Source organism: Peromyscus leucopus, chromosome 1 (assembly GCF_004664715.2).
Source record: "Peromyscus leucopus breed LL Stock chromosome 1, UCI_PerLeu_2.1, whole genome shotgun sequence".
Lineage (NCBI taxonomy): Eukaryota > Metazoa > Chordata > Mammalia > Rodentia > Cricetidae > Peromyscus > Peromyscus leucopus.
In genome coordinates this window covers 37,196,910-37,210,755 of record NC_051063.1, presented here as the reverse complement: position 1 = coordinate 37,210,755, position 13,846 = coordinate 37,196,910, and the positions used below count along the sequence as shown (strand labels likewise).

Below are 13,846 nucleotides of genomic sequence, written 5' to 3'. Positions count from 1 at the left end.
TATGTGATTTCATTTGTATGTTAATAAATAAATTTGCCTGGTGATCAGAGCTAAAAGCAAGCCATTTAGCAGAAGTCTGGTGGTGGTGGCACATGCCCTTAATCTGATCACATGGCAGGCAGAGTCTCTGTATGGTCAGACACAGCCAAGCGGTGACCTGAACCTTTAATCTCAGTACCAACCATAGAGACCTGGAGGTCTGTATAGACAAGCAGTGATGAGCAAATCATGTGGTTTGGTTTAGAGCCAAAGAGAAGGTAGAACAGAAAGGCAATAAATAGACAGGTCACACAGGAGAAGGTCTCTCTCTCTCTCAGGGGAAGGATGGCGGCGAGTGGTAAGCTAAAGGCTATTTGCTAGTGCTCTGATCTCTTTGACTTTTAACTCTGTATCTGTCTCTGTGTTTCTTATTTAATAAGACCATTTAGAATTCCATCTACACTGCCTAGGTGTCCTCACTCCTCCAGGGCTATTTACTTTTTCATGGTGAATATAGAAAGCATGAAGTACTGGGACCTCAAGGTTACATTTCAGAGCATCTCCTCTAGCACAATTGCAAAGGTATTTAGTTTTCACTTATCCAAGTAAACCCACTGTTCACTATGCCTCAGGCATGGTGGGCAGGGGGGAAATTAGCCTAGAGCTGAATAAAATATAGTAACAGTGAATTAAATGACAGATACCCCATGCCCTGGGCAACTCTGTCTTCGCCATTGCATCAAATACATGGTGGCTCAACTCCAGGAGCAAGATTGTTCATTCTGTGAAAGGGTAGCCAGACCACTCAAGAGGAAAAAAACACTACTAATGGTAAACCCATTTTCAGGTTTAATGTGGCTTTTATTTGTCAGTAAGGGCAGCATGAATAAAACCCCAATTCTATAATGTTAATTTGCTTACTTCAAAATAGCTGTGTCACTAGAGACTTTGGGAAATTGGTTATTGCCTTCTTTTGCCTTCATTGAGAACCCCACACATTGAGACTAACCCATACAAAGAAAACCCCAATGTTCTAGATTTCTTTCTGACAAAAAAAAAAAAAAAAAGACTTGAGGAAGAATGGATTTATTTGGCTTACATTTCCAGATCACAGTTCATCCTTGAAGGAAGTCAAGGCAAGAACCATGGAGGAATAATGCCTGCTGGTTTACCTTTTGGATTACTCACTGGCTCATGCTTAGCTAACTTTCTTATAGAGCTCAGGCTCACCCTGCTCAGGGATGACACTGTCCAGGGTGGAACTGGCTTTCCCACATCAATAAACAATCAAGAAGCTCTCTCACAGACACAGACACAGGCAAATATAATCTGGACAACCCCTTAATTGGGGTTCCTTCTTCCTAGATGACTCTAGCTTGTTTCCAGTTGACAATAAATCTAGTCAGCACATTTAGTATCTCCTCCAATTAATGGAAACCCAACATATCTTCAAACACAAGTAATATGCAGGTTATGATTCCTCTCAAGAACATTTTCAGAATGACTCTGTGGAATGATGGATTGCATAAAGGGCATGCTGGTGTCTTACCTGTTTTCCCTTGAATTTGAATGGCTCAGATTTCTCTTATGTTTGCCTACATGAATTTTCATTTTTTCAATTACATTTTTACTTGCCATTTTGCTAGCCTTATACTCTATGTTGCTGTTAAAGTTACTTAAAGGCAAAACCCATGTAGTTTTATATAGTACCTACATAATATAGATAATAGAGAATACTTAAGATTAGTATAACATTTATGGGTCATATACACGCAGCTGAACACATGTGCAGTGCAACTTAATCTAACGCTTTAGAAGGACTTCTTCAATGTTGTCACCAAGTGAAGAAAATTTGTAAGATAAAAGCCTTAAGATAATACTGACCTCTGAACATCTTTCTCACCTTTAAAAAGTCATCCCTTGGTATTTTTATACCTTAGGGAATAGCTTCTTTTTGAGGGTCTGGACAAAGCAATAGATTTTGAACTAAGAAAATTATCATCTATCTACACTCCCAAAACAGCCTCAAATACCATGAAAATTGGTACATCCTAAATCCTTCAAAATCTATTACATTGCAGATGCTGAAAGTTGAGCAAGTTATACTAAAAGTTTTCTTTCTTGGTGCTATGGAACTTTAGCATGTGGGGTTCACCATGGTACCCTTAGGCTACATAGTTCTTGAAGGATCTCTGGTATTCTGAACCAGCCTGAGTCCTACATTTTTGCCTTAGTTGATAAGGAGTAGCAGAATTTGGCCTATGCTCCCACCATGATGTGCTGACTCTCTAGAGGCCCAAAGTGAAGATCATTCACCCGTGAACTAGAACCTTCTGTTCTATGAAGTAAAACACGTACTGTGAAATCTTAAGTGCATTAGTTCACTGATTTGATGGAAAGGTGACCAAGATGGCATCCAAGCTACATACTGTCTCTCTATACTATCTCACTTGGTATCTCAACATCCTTTTGTATGCTTTCTCATATATTTGCATAGCTACAACAAGCAACCTGAGATGTTCTCAGTGGCACTGTGTTAAGGCTACTGCATACAACAGAAAACAAGAAAAAAGAAAAAGAATTGATCACTGAGGTAATAGTCACAGATGGGTAACCAGTGGTCTTTCCCCTAGTAGCTGTGCACCACTGTGTGAAGCAAGGTAAATGTGCTCACCTTTTGGTCTTGACTGTATGCCAGGATCCAGTCCTCTTGCTTTGGATGAAAAAGCAAACTCTGGATGTAAAAGTTGAGCCGGTACTTTTGGTAGGTTGCCCCTTCATCTGAGCTGATCAATAAACTGCTCTCAATCTCCGGGTCTGTGAGTAACATAATCTGCAAGAAAGCAAGAGAAAGCGAGGCTTACAAATGCACAATGTATGGGACCAAACTACCATGTGGACACAAGAAGCACACAAGAGCAGGCAGAGTGCTCAGCCAGAGAAGGACCTGAGCGCTGCAGTGCTCAATCTCCTACTTCAGACAATGCCATAAAACCACTTGTATTATGTGAAGAACACAGAGGAACTGGTTAGAAAAAGGAGATAAAATCAGAAGATCATACTCTCTTCCCATTTATAAGACTGTTTAAAGAAACTGTTTTCTCTTTTTTGTTATTTTTCTTTTCTTTTCTAATAAAAATTGTATTTATTTATTTATTTATTTATTTATTTATTTACTTACTTACTTATATGCACCCATGCATGTGCTACAGCACACAGGTGGAGGTCGGAGGACAACTTGTGGGTTTTGGTTCTCTTGTTCCACCATGTGGGTCTGAGCATTGAACTCAGATTATCAGGCTTGGCATTAAGCACCTTTACCTGCTGAGCCATCTCCTCAGTTATAAAGTGATGTTCTTAACCTCAGACTTTCCTCCTCTCCCCTTAATCCTAGCCTTCCCTCATGATGTAACTCGCTCACACTCCATCTAGGGGAAACAAAAGTACCAGTCTGGTTGTTTTCTGTGTAGGAAAAGAAGACATATGAACATGGGCCCAATTCTTCTTTCTTGACTTATACTCCTTTTTCACATCAACAGTACCCTGTCATTCTACTTTAGCTTGATTATATGAGTCTTGAGTCAAAGTATGGGCCCTTGAAAATTTTCTGAACAGTATTAATGCATAGATTATTTAACTCCACTCTAATTTTCACTTTCTAGTCTATTGTATCATTTATTTTGCTTCTTTCTATGTACATTTTACTATAACATAAGCTGTACAAATGTCAGTGTACATCTTTTGCTCACGGGGGTACACCTAGCAGCTAGACTAAGCTCAGCATGTATTATATACTCAACAAGTATCTGCCAAATGAATGAATGAATGGAAGCAAAGGAGGGAGTGAGGGAGAGAATAAGGGAAGGGAAGGAGGAAGAAAGGAGGGAGAAAAGAAGGAAGGAAGGAAGGAAGGAAGGAAGGAAGGAAGGAAGGAAGGAAGGAAGGAAGGAAGGAAGGTTTTAAAAGCCGTCATGTAGAGTTAGAAATACGTTTTGAACAGGTTCTAAGATATGAATGTAAGCTCCATAGAAAGCATAGATGGAACACACTGCTCCATCTTTCACCCATGGGCTATAAATCCGTGTAAACTCATAGCTTCAGGTGCTTGTTTTGCACTCTCATTCAGATGCCTACCCTTGGCCAGAGTGTTCTGAATAACCACAATAGATGCAAGATGAATGAGCTGCCTTGAGAACTGCTTGTTTTCTCTCATTTTCTGCCTCCAGGAATATGTGATGAAGTACCTCATTCCTAACTCTCTATAGGTCTCCTTGGCTCCATCAAAGTGTGCACCTAACATTTTCAGACAGCCTGCCTTAATGCTACCCATTGACTTCTTCCCTGTCAACTTATTAATTGGAACTCTCTGAGTCTGGTCAGTATGAAAGATATGCTCAATGTGTGGTTATGTGATGAAAGATCACTGCAGCCTAGATTTAGCAATAGGGGAGGGAGGAAAGGAGGGCGGTGGAAGGAAAGAAAAAAGAAGGTGGGAAAGGATGGATGAAGAAAGAGAGAGACAAAGAGAGGGGGAGATATATTGAATTATGATATAAAGGGGCAGAATACTAGGTAAATGCAAACTCCCTATCAATTTGAAGGCACTCATTTTGAAACTTCATAATAGTTCATGTCACCTTTGCAAGTGATATAATACCACCACACATGCACAAGGAGTGCATAACAGACACCCTGCTGGATTCTGTTTCCATTATTTAGGATGAACAAGGTTCTTTGTCATTCTTCTTCTTCTTGGAGAAGACAAAGGTTGAGAGAAATGCTGTGGTTGTCAGCTGCACTCCAGACAAGAGAGAAGGGTGGGAAATATATGCAAAACTGGAGCCTGATGTCTCTTACATAGCATGAAACACTGCCACTGTCCATAAATGTAGTTGGAGGTTTTCCTGTGTCCTGGCCAGCGGTGGTCAGGACAAATCTCTCCTACTCGTGTCCCACAAGTAAACACATAGAGGCTTATATTCACTATAACTGCTCAGCCATTAGCTCAGACTTATTACTGACTAGCTCTTATACTTAAACCATAATTCTTATTTATGTTTAGCCACATGGTACCTTTTCTCAGTTCTGCCTTCATATCTTGCCTTCTCTGTGTCTGGCTGGCATTTCCTGACTCAGCCTTCCTCTTTCCAGAATTCTTCTTGTCTGCTTATCCTGCCTATTCTTCCTGACTGGCTACTGGCCAATCAACATTTTATTTATCAATCATTCAGAGCAACACATATTCACAGCATACAGAGTGACATCCCACAGTGCATAAATTCTGACAGAAGTTATGAGCTGGCCCACCTCATGTTCACCAAATAGACAGCTTCCTCTGTTTGATGACTGACGTGGGGCTATCAGGTAATTTGCTAAGTACAAACTTACATGGCTTCATTAAAATCTAGTGCATGTTATAAACAAGGACATTTAGATGGCTCCTAAATGGATAGAAATATTTCCAGGTGATTTCATATTTATTGGGACATAAAAGAGGCTGTCATATTTCAAAACACAACTATGCCATCCAATGGTTATACTGCTTTGTGTTCCTAACCACAATTAACAATAAAGTGTAACAACCACTTGTCCTACTGCCAAAATGTTATTTTTATAATATGAGGAGGCCCTGCTTTACAGTCATTGTTGTTTCAAGCCAGGTGATGCTCCCCCCATTTTCTCATTTCCTAGCTCCAGGCTAACTAGAATATGCTCTGTCTTCTCATTTCACAACCTGCTTCCCCAACATGGAAATTAAAAAAAAAAAACAAAAAAACTTAATTTAAGACTACAAAATATCCACAAATGAAAGTGAATTTTATTTACTGTTTACCAAAACTATTTTAATATGTGTGCATACTCTAAATTCACCAGGCTATATGAAATCATGTGGTATCCCCTTGTAACATTAGAAAGAGGTTGAAATATTTCAAATATTTTTTTTTCAGAGCTGAGGATCGAACCCAGGGCCTAATGCTTGTTGTCATGTAAACAAAACTATTAGGTATTGCAGCTCTTGTTTTTGACCCTGCAAAACCAAAAGTAAGCAGAGCAGAACCCCATCTTCTCTAATTAGTATTCATCTGAAATCTTATACTTGGGAATTTGCATACTGGAACTGTCAGAAGGGTAGGTGATCACCCTGTAAAGCTACCAAGTCTGGACCACACAGGCCAGTTTCTGCCCTAGTGTCTGCAAAACAAACAGGTTAGTATGGATCTATCTTTGATTACCCACTTTTGTTTTAATCAACCTAACAATTTAATAAGATCTTAATATGTATTTGTTCCTTTGATTTCTTCATTGAAAGCTACGTAGTACATCATGAAGTCTGATTTATATTCATATTTTTATTTAAAATTACAACTCATGTAATTTTGTAAAGAGTTGCAAACATACAAGTTAGTGCACAATTTTGACACACAAAGACATGTACAATGTATTTTAATTCTTTAATCATAACCTTCAAATAATTAGGCTATACTTAGTGTAGTGATTGGAATATAGTGCAGCCTTAATGAGTTGCTAGATGATTAAGGAAACCTTGTTATTTGGGCCTTAAATTCTTCTATAATTTTGCCTAAATGAACTGAGGTTTATCTTCCTATTTTTCAATTACTAACACTGAAAAAATTAATAAGTAATTAAGTAATCAAAGTCTGTAGAGAAAAGGTTTAACATATATGGAAATATACAAAATTAATATTATTATATTAATTAATTAATTAATATTATTTTCAGACATAGGTGGTATTGTTGGTCCGAAATAAGTTCTGTCTTCTCAAGAAAATGTTCCAAAAGTTATTATTTTCAAAATGGTTACATTCAAACTAATGAATAATTTTCCCAAATACCAGATTGCATTTCCCATTTTTACTTACCTATTCATTTATCTGTTATCTGTTTAATTATGTATCTATCTAGATTTATTTATTTATGTGGGGTGTGTGTGAGTTTGTATGTGTGTGTGTGTGTGCACATGTGCACATGTGTAGAGACCACAGGACAATGATAAGTGTATCTATTGTTCTCTACTGTACTTTTTGAGGCCCTGTCTTACATTGAACCTGGAGTTGACCAATTAGGTCAGGCTGGCTGGGCTGCAAGCCCCTGAGATTCTCAAGTCATCACTTTCCTGTGCTGTGACTGCAGGTACGCATTGCTGCATCCAGCTTTTAAGGTGAGTGCTAGGGATCTGAACTCAGATGCTTATGCCCATGCAGCAAGCATTTTAGCCACTGAGCTATCTTTCCCTTAGGCTGCATTTCTTTAAATTGTCCATTGATTCTTGATTTCAACTAGGTCAAGATGGCTCTCTACCCTTTTCTGACTCCTCATGTGTTTTCAAATGAGTAGTATGTTTAATCTTCATCCTGACTAATGAAATAAATAGGCTCTCAGGAGAACTTTTCAAGAGTCATGAATCTTATTATTTCTCTCTCAACAGTAGCTCTCTGGGGAATGGACTCTACATGAGACAAAGCTTATTCCATAGTAGGTCCATATACCTTTATGAGCAAACTGATCTACAAATGAATGAATGAATCATTTAGCAAGGGCCTTACACTGAACATAACCCAGGGATCCCTGAAGCCTTGAGAGTTCAGTCCTCTCACAGTCTCTTCTGTTCTGCTTGGACAGGAGAGGGGTAGACAAGAAGAAGTGATTGCTCTGAACAGGAGTAATTACTCTTTGTTCAGATGGACTCAGGGTGATTAGCACCCGTTTACCTATGCCTTGCAGGGTGTGCAGACATGGCACTGACTGCATCTGTGGATGAATTGTTTTCCATAGGAAGTCAATAACTGCAACGCAGGTTTCTGCAATTCAGCTATAAGCAATCATTCATCATCTACTTCAGGAGAAGGAAGGGACTTTATTTGCTTTTCCTAGAGGTGACAAATGAACATGAAATACAATTTATAGATTTCAAATATATCACTTCTCTCTTCTTTTGGTAGTATTCCTTCTGACAGCTTAGTGTAGTCAAAAATTGAATGTGGCCCAGGAAGATTGCTCATTGGGCAAAGGTACTTGCCATTATGCCTGACTACATGAAATTGAACCCTGAGTGGAAGGAGACAACTGGTTCCTAAAGATACCCTCTGAATACCATGCGTGTGCCCTGGCATGTGCATGTCCATAAGCACATGCATACAAATACAAAAATTGTCATAAAATTAAATGCATCTTCAGTTTTTGATTTGCTCTAGATTCACCATATGGCTCCATGACACAATTTTCCAAACATAGAAGACGACTTTGTGATCCTTCCAGGTATCTACTGTGGTCCTTGTTGCCATAGAAATGCTGCTATTATTTAGTTTTACATTTCTTCTCCTAGGCATATTACTTTGGAATTTGACCATCTACCTGCTTAAATAAAGCAGGGCTACTAAGGAGAATATCACTACTTCTGGGTATATTTTTCCATCAGTTTATGTGTTATGCATGACTTGTTTGTTTCCTTGTCAGTTGTTTGTCATTTACAGGCTAGACTCAAGCTGTGGTAATACAGTTGCTTCTGGGTAATATCAGTCTTGCTTCTCCCAAGACTTAGCTCAGCTACAAATGGCCACATCACAGGTGCATAACAAATGAATTTCATAATGACCCTGAAAATGACAAAGTGGTAAAGACAGCCAATGGACACTCTGTTTTGTTCAAGCACAAATACTTTTCTCTACACATGAAACAAGAGGCCACTTGCAAGCCTCTGGCCTGGAAATTAAAAACAAATTAAGCAAAATGTAATCAGAGCAAGGAAGTAATTTGCTGACCAATGTGGGTGGGAAAACTGCTTATTCCCAGTATGGGATAAATACCATCCTCCTCAATAGCTGAGGGTGAGGGAAGTAAGTGTTTATCAGTTGACAGCCCTTTGTAGGACAGCATTAGTAAATGTTACACCAGATCCCAGAATGGCCAAGGAAAGAAAAGTCACTGAGGCTGAAATAATAGTGAAAGAAGAGGAGGTAGGTGATTAAAGGAAGAAAATTTCAACCACATATGCTTTAATAGGAGAGAGTCTGTGGTAAAACAGCGGCAATACAACCACTTGCCCTACATTTTATTCTCTCAGCCCAGTGAAGCTTGCATAATGCACCATCTTTGTTTGTTAACACAAAACAGTGAGATTCAATGCTAAGAGATGAAGATAGCATTTTTTCAATAGGCCGTCTACTTGTGACCTCAGAAACTGCTGGAAAACTTTGGCATTATATGCTGAAGTTTGTTCTATGAGTTTCTTTTATCACTTATTTTCTCCTTTTTAGTAAAATTTGAAATTTTTAGGAAAAAAATTTTCAAGCAGCATACATGTTTAGTCCTCTTTATATGTCTCCATTGCTTATCGGAAGACCCTTCCCATTATCTCTACATGTAACAATAATGAGAATTCCTTCTACAAAAGCTGATTAGTGACACCTTCCAGCATACACAAGACATATGTAAGTTCACCAGAAATGGATTACACTCTTGGGAAGACAATTCAAGGGAGAGAATTATATGGGACACCCTAGTTTAGGTCCTGTGAGATAACTCTACACAATCCTCTCCCTGGAGACTCTTACAGAATCCTGATTCTAGAAGAGCAGGTCACCATGAGGCTCTGCTCCCACTGCTAGGGACTATGTTGGCCCTCTATTAAGGGGATGCATGGGCATATATTGGTAGGGTAATGAGCAGGGCTGAGCATGCATGCACCAGGGGCTTGTCTTCAAGATGATCCAGGACTAAATCTGATTCTCTCACAAATCATCATGGATGTATGCCCTACTTACTGAAGGAGAAAAAAAGGAAGATTTTAGGAAAGGATATCGATACTCTGAAAAATTGGGAATTCTGTCAGTATACTCCAGTAACAGTTAATGTCATAAGACTTGAGTCCAGAGACCGAGATTTATAATTTTTTCTGTCAAGTGTCCCTCTGGTGCTCTGAAGGTATAGCTCATTGAATATTTTGGGGCCTCTATTGCCTCTATGAGGGCAGTGACAATAAGCAAGTTGGTATTTACTAAGCATGTATGTACTTTGCATGGGGTACCATGCTATAACAGAAAACAAGTATTCCAGTCAATTGTACCAAAACAAATACTACCTCTAATAGATCTTATTATGTCCATTTGACAGATAAGGAGATGAGGCTCAGAGCAATGAAATATCTCACTCAGTGTCACACAAATAGTCAGTGGTAATGCAGCCTAAGGCATACACTGCTCTTATTTGTGTGAGCATTCACAGGGCCATCTCATAATGAATCAAACATTTACAAGTGCATGTTCTGATAAAAGAAAAAAAGAAAGAGAGAGAGAGAGAAGAGATTCCTAGAAAAGAGAGCAGAAAGGAGGAAGAAGAAAGGGAAGGAAGGATAAGGGGAAATAATATTGCCTAGTTGGACACAGAGGGGACAACAAGAAGGTGAGTACAAGGTCACAGAACAAGGTGTTAACTATTACATGGTATTACATCCAAAACAAGATATCCCAGAAGAAAGGAAATGGGATCTTCACCATAAAGCTAAAGACCCACTCTTCACTCATGTCAGAATTCCCACAATGGCCCTGGTCTCTTTCCTTCTTGTCTTTTAAGCATTTTTCTTCTCATGAATGATTTTATGTTTTTTCATGAAAATGGGTAAGAAAGAAACAATAGAAACAGACATAAAAAGCCAGTATACTTTAACACTAAATTAGGTGAGGACAACACCATTTTTGGTAAACTCTCAAGGTGTGTGCTTGATTTTAGTTTGAGTAAATGTCAAGTTGAAAGTCAAGAAACTGAAAGAAAAACCCATACTAATAAACAAGTTCTGAAAATGAATCACTAGAATGTACACACATTCTCCATCCCTTGCTCTGGTTGCATCAATCTCCTGATAAGTGTGTTTTAGTTTTACTTATATTAATGCACTGTGGTAAAGTGGCAGACATACCAGGGTGTATTGGAGAAGATTAATGAGGCTTCAGCTACAAGAGGCCTTGCTAATGTATTTGACTATTAAAGCTTTCCTGAAAAGATTATAGAGACCACCAGGAGTTTCTCTCAGAGAGGATCCCCAGATTAGTGGAGTGAGAATCCCTTCTGCTGCTCCTCAGTAGGCCTCCTTGGATGATATGGCAATGGCGGATCATCCAGGAAGAAAAGCCTCCTGCTAAGGAGGAGGTCTAGTTCATATGAGATTTTTCTTCATCCTTCAATTATTTAATGACAGGCATTTGATCATCTTAAGTTGTTGTTGAGACGAAATAATGAAGGAATGTGCTTAATGGCCATGTTGCTGAGCATTATCACACATTTTCTGCTGATTTTTCTATTCTCCTTTCTTCTTTTCTTTAGAGAAGCAGCCGGTAATGATGTAAAACTTATCTGAAGAAGTTATGTTCTGTGATTGCATTACCAAAATATATCTGTGTCTTCGGTTAATTTCATCTTTCAGAAGCAGCACAAATGGTGTAGAATAATTTAAAAGAGGGGAATATCTGTTGTATACATGCATTGTTCTGTAATGTAGTACTTCAGCCTAGTGGTTGAAAAGCAAGCATTTAGTTTACCCCATGGTTCAGTTCTGTGGTTCAAGAATCTAGGAGGAGTCCAGCTGGGCAGTAAAATTTCAAACCTACATACCATCAGCCATGGTGATACTCTACTTCTGACATGATTTCTTCATATAGATAGTCAGAGTTATTTGGTGGTCAAGGTTCTTAAGAACCTGAATGATTCTTCATGAAGGTATTGACAGTACATTAAATTCTAAGAGTCCCAATCTGTTTTATGCTTGTACAAAAGTGTTTTCAGGACAAGGTTCATTGTCATGATGGAAAGAATAAGTCTATAAAGGTATGACCTTCTGAAAAGTTATTTGATCTTTATTTAGGAGCTGCTGTGAGTGTATAAAAGAAAGCTCACAGTCTGACTTGCTTCAATAGATGACAAACAAGGTATGTCATATATTGCCCTGGGAATTTCTGGCTTACTCCTTTGATAGTTCACTTTTATTATCAAATCGACATGGTGTAGAATCACTAGGGAAGGAAGTCTCAATGAAGAATAGTATAGATTAGGTTTGGCTGTATCCTTCTCAATGAAGGATTAACTTGATTTACCTTAATTGTGGTGGGAAGACCTGCTTACTGTGGGCAGCACCATTCCTTAGGCAGGGAATTTTGAACTGTGTAAGAGTGGAAAAAGTGAGCTGAATACTAGCATCCATGCTCTCTGTTGCTAATTACAGATGCCATCTGACCAGCTCTCTAAGTTCCTGCCACTGGGGCATTTTGCTAGGATGAATTGGTATTTAGAACCATGAGCCAAAACAAACTTTTTCACCATTAAGTTAGTTTCCTGTTAGTGTATTTTTACCACAGATACAGGAAATGAAACTAAGACACCCCTTTCATGCAATCATAAATACTATCACTGATGTAGGGTTTGGCTTGTGTGTTTGAACACTTGGTCCCCAGCTAGCATGTAGTATTTGGGGAGGTTATGGAACCTCTAAGAAAGTGGGTCCCTCTCAGGGTCCCAGGCTCTCTGCTTTCTGGTATACCCTCCAGCTGCTGATGAAATTCACCATGATTTCCCCTTTCAAACTGTAACCTAAAATAAACCTTCCTTCCTTTAACTGTTTTTGTAAGGTATCTAGCCTCCCTGACACAAAAGTAACTAATAACTACTATGCTGATATTTATGGTTCAGAGAAAAAATTATCTGTTCATGCTGATGATAGGAAGGTCTACTGGGCTTTGATGTAGCTCTTCTTGTAGAGTGCTTACCTACTATATACAGGGCACTGAGCTTGATCCCAGCACCACATGAACCAGATATGGTAGTTTGAGCCTGTAATCCCAGCACTTAGCAATTGGAGGCAGAGTGATCACAAGTCAAAGATATTACTCAACTATATAGAGAACTGGAGGCCAGTCTGAGCTAGAGGCTCTGTGAAAATAAACAAACAACAAAACATTCCTTATATGTCAGCCTTATAAAATTACTTCCCAAAGTTAACTTTTCACATAAATTGAGTAAATGTTTAAGAAATAGTAACCATGTTTCATTAAGGAAAAATGTATAAATCGATGGTCTTTCTTAAGTGTTCACCTTTCCTCAAAACTTATGATTATGAGAGTACATTTTAAATAATTCCTTCTACTATTGCATGATAATGCTTCCTGGGATTCATGATGTGCTTATATGACCATGAAATAATTTTCTCTATTTCTGTTCAAATATTCTTTCCCTAGCCCATTCTTTCCACAATGCACTAGACTACTATAAACTTCAAAGAAAACTCTTTGACCTTCCACCTAAATACTTAATCTGATGAGATAATTTAATAAAAGATTATTTTTATTCATTTTCAAAGAAACATCTGTTTGAATACTAATTTACAATATTAGGAAAAATCATACAAAATATTATGATAAACAAACACCTTGAGCATCTAGTGCTCATTAAGTATGAATGTCTATACCAAAAATGTTAAAGTTTTGTCATTTTTATTTAGTCACCTTATTTTAACTTAGTATGTTCAAAAGAGAACAAGAGTTAGCATCCCAGAAGTAAAAGCAAAAACACTTCCAAAATGTACTAAAAAAAAAAAAAAAAAAAAAAAAAAAAAAAAAAAAAAAAAAAAAATTCACTATAATATCACTAAGCAGAAAAAAAATGATCATTAATATTTTTAATGTTTGGTTTCCTTTTTTTCTTATTTTTTATACATATGTAAATAACACTGCAAACATTTTCCAGGTTATTACATATTCTCTCACATTATTTTAAAGGTCTACATATAATTTAATTTCATAAACATGCCAGTATATAATTAATCAATCACTCATTTTCTGATGGTCACTCATATAATATTATG

The 13,846-nt window shown here is 37.9% G+C and overlaps 1 protein-coding gene across 6 annotated transcripts in view; it reads right to left on the bottom strand.

Annotated features, from left to right (window-relative positions):
• The window catches only part of Sorcs1 (sortilin related VPS10 domain containing receptor 1), a 533,290-nt gene that overhangs the window by 195,466 nt on the left and 323,978 nt on the right, over nucleotides 1-13,846 (bottom strand). For all 6 annotated transcript variants that reach the window (XM_028874638.2, XM_028874643.2, XM_028874641.2 and 3 more), the window contains exon 4: nucleotides 2,654-2,812. In XM_028874638.2, the coding sequence (XP_028730471.1) occupies nucleotides 2,654-2,812 (159 nt within the window). The remainder of the gene's footprint in view (nucleotides 1-2,653; nucleotides 2,813-13,846) is intronic.